The sequence below is a fragment of the Helobdella robusta genome (genome assembly GCF_000326865.2).
Source record: "Helobdella robusta unplaced genomic scaffold HELROscaffold_534, whole genome shotgun sequence".
In the NCBI taxonomy this organism is placed as follows: domain Eukaryota; kingdom Metazoa; phylum Annelida; class Clitellata; order Rhynchobdellida; family Glossiphoniidae; genus Helobdella; species Helobdella robusta.
The window spans coordinates 4,612-7,303 of record NW_008705282.1 but is presented as its reverse complement, the minus strand read 5'-3'; the positions used below and the strand labels follow the sequence as shown (position 1 = coordinate 7,303).

At 38.4% G+C, this 2,692-nt stretch overlaps 1 protein-coding gene across 1 annotated transcript in view; it reads left to right on the top strand.

Annotated features, from left to right (window-relative positions):
- Window positions 1-108: 108 nt before the first annotated feature.
- Window positions 109-2,692, top strand: part of HELRODRAFT_184458 (hypothetical protein) — a gene marked incomplete at both ends in the record, with an annotated part of 6,343 nt that continues 3,759 nt past the window's right edge. The window contains 4 exons of the mRNA XM_009028208.1: window positions 109-150; window positions 390-491; window positions 1,987-2,076; window positions 2,427-2,507. Of these exons, the coding sequence (XP_009026456.1) occupies window positions 109-150; window positions 390-491; window positions 1,987-2,076; window positions 2,427-2,507 (315 nt within the window). The remainder of the gene's footprint in view (window positions 151-389; window positions 492-1,986; window positions 2,077-2,426; window positions 2,508-2,692) is intronic.

Genomic DNA, 2,692 nt, shown 5'->3' with positions numbered 1-2,692 from the left:
ACACACACACACACACACTCGTGCGTATCACACACACACTCATGTGTATCACACCCACACACCACACTACACACACACACTCGTGTGTATCACACACCACAACTCATGATGCACGTAACTACGTACATATTTGTCGTATTTAGAGTTCAGGTATATTTCATACTCACGAGATGTGAGTATGAAATATAAATGTGAGGTGTGGTGATGTTCTCTTGTTAGAATTCGAACCAGGTCATTGTTCATTGACAACGACGACAGACACGGCTCTTCTATTACCTGAGCTCACACGCCATCCAGTGTATATCTTGATTAATAAAATTTTGTTTCGTCTCGCTTCGTTTTGTATCGTTTCGTTTCGTATCGTTTCGTTAACTGCTCATAAACAACAGCCGGATGGCACCCACCTGAGAGATTATGGGAGGCTGAGGAAGGATGGGGAGATGAAGATGAGGAGGCATACGGAGAAGAGGGATAGGAATCTGTGGGTGATGGTGGTTGTGAGGGTGATGATGTCGATGGAGAAAATGATGATGATGATGATGGTGGTGGTGGTGATGATGTCGATTGTGGTGGTGATTATGGTGATGAAGATGAGGAAAAGGATGATGATGAAAATGTACCAGCACCAATCATTTTCATGCCGATGGTGATGATAATGTTTATGATAATGATGTTTGTGATGATGATGATGATGATGATGATGATGAAAGCAATGTTGATGATGATGAATTTCGGTGATGACGACAACGATGATGATGATGATAACTTATGATGATGATGATGATGTTTAAAAATATTTTTTCTTCCATTGTAGTATGATTTTCCTCTTTGATAAAGTCATGCTGATCTGCAAAATGAGGGTACGTTGTTGTTGTTGTTGTTGTTGTTGATGTTGTTGTTGCTTTGATGATGATGTTGTTGTTGTTGTTGTTGTTTTTTTTGTTGGTGGTTTGGTTGTTTTTGTTGATGTTGTTGTTGTTGTTGCTGTTGATGATGTTGTTGTTGTTGTTGTTATTAATGTTGATGTTGTTATTGCTGTTGTTTTAATGATGACGATGGTCATGCTTTTGTAGTTCTTGTTTTTGGTGGGGTGATTTTGTTATTTAATTTTGATCTTGTTTTTGTTGTGATTTTAATAATGTTTACTATTGAAATGTGAGAGTTTTTCATTCATTCATTCATTCATTCATTCATTCATTCATTCATTCATTCATTCATTCATTCATTCATTCATTCATTCATTTATTTATTAATTCACTCATTCATTTACTTAGCTTGTAATATTGTTTTATTCTAACATTAACATTTCCTAAATATTTCTCATCACAGATTCGCGACAAGCTAATATGGGTGAGTATGGAGATAACTGTTGTGATTGTCGTGATGTTGTCGTTGTTGTTGTTATTGTTGATGATGATGATGTCGTTTTGTTGTTGTTGATGATAATGATAGTGTTGTTGTTGTTGATGATGGTGATGGTGTTGTTGCTGTTGGAGTTGTTGTTGGCGATGGTGGTGTTGTTGATGATGATGGTGTTGTTGTTGGCGTTGTTGATGATGATGATGTTGTTTGTGTTGGTGGGGGTGATTTTGATTTGTTGATGATGACTTCATTATTATTATTATATTAATCATTGTAGGCAATTATAATAAATCTGCATGCTTGGTTAATTCAGTGGCCTTCATAATTAACATAATTTACTCATCGTATGCTAAATCATCAACATAATCATAACCCTATCCTCATAATCATCTTCATCACTCTCTGACCTTCATCGCAGTTACCATCATATCATCACCATCACGCCACCATAATGGCCATCATCATCATCATCGGAGTCAACATTCTTATCGCGATCATCATCGTCATCATTGTTATCAGCATCATCACAGTCTTCAACATCATCATCACAGTCATCATCATCACCACCAACATCATCACCACCATCATCACCATCATCATCACCTTCATCATCGCCACCACCAGGGGGAGACGTACAACTACAAGGACGCCCTCGTACTCTCGCAGTTCTACCTTGATGAAAATAATTCTGCTCTTCCCAAGGATAAGGAGAAGGTTTTGATGATGATGATGATGACGGTGATGATGATGATGACGGTGATGATGATGATGGCGGTGACGGTGATGATGATGATGATGATGATAATGTTGATGATGATAATGTTGATGATGATGATAGTTATTTAGATGATAATCATCATCATAATTGTCTTTGTCATGTTCATTGCCATCATCACAAACATCTTCTTCATAATTATTATAAACATCATTATCATACTATCATCATTATGGTCACCATCACCATCATACTATCATCATCATAGTCATCATTACCATCATACTATCATCATCATAATCAACATCATCATCATCATTATCATCATCATCATCATCATTCCACGCAGATGTCATTTGCGTTGGTTGACAAGAAGACGAAGGAGCCGTGCATCTTCACGTCGAAGACTCAAGAGATTGGGAACACGTGGGTGGCTGAAATCAAGAAGGCCCAGTTAGTCGGTTGATTGATTGGTCGGTTGGTTGGTTGGCTGGTCGGTTGGTTGGTTGGCTGGTCGGTTGGTTGGTAGGTCGGTTGGTTGGTCAGTTGATTGGTTGGTTGGTCAGTTGATTGGTTGGCTGGTCGGTTGGTCGGTTGGGTGGTTGGCTGCTCGGT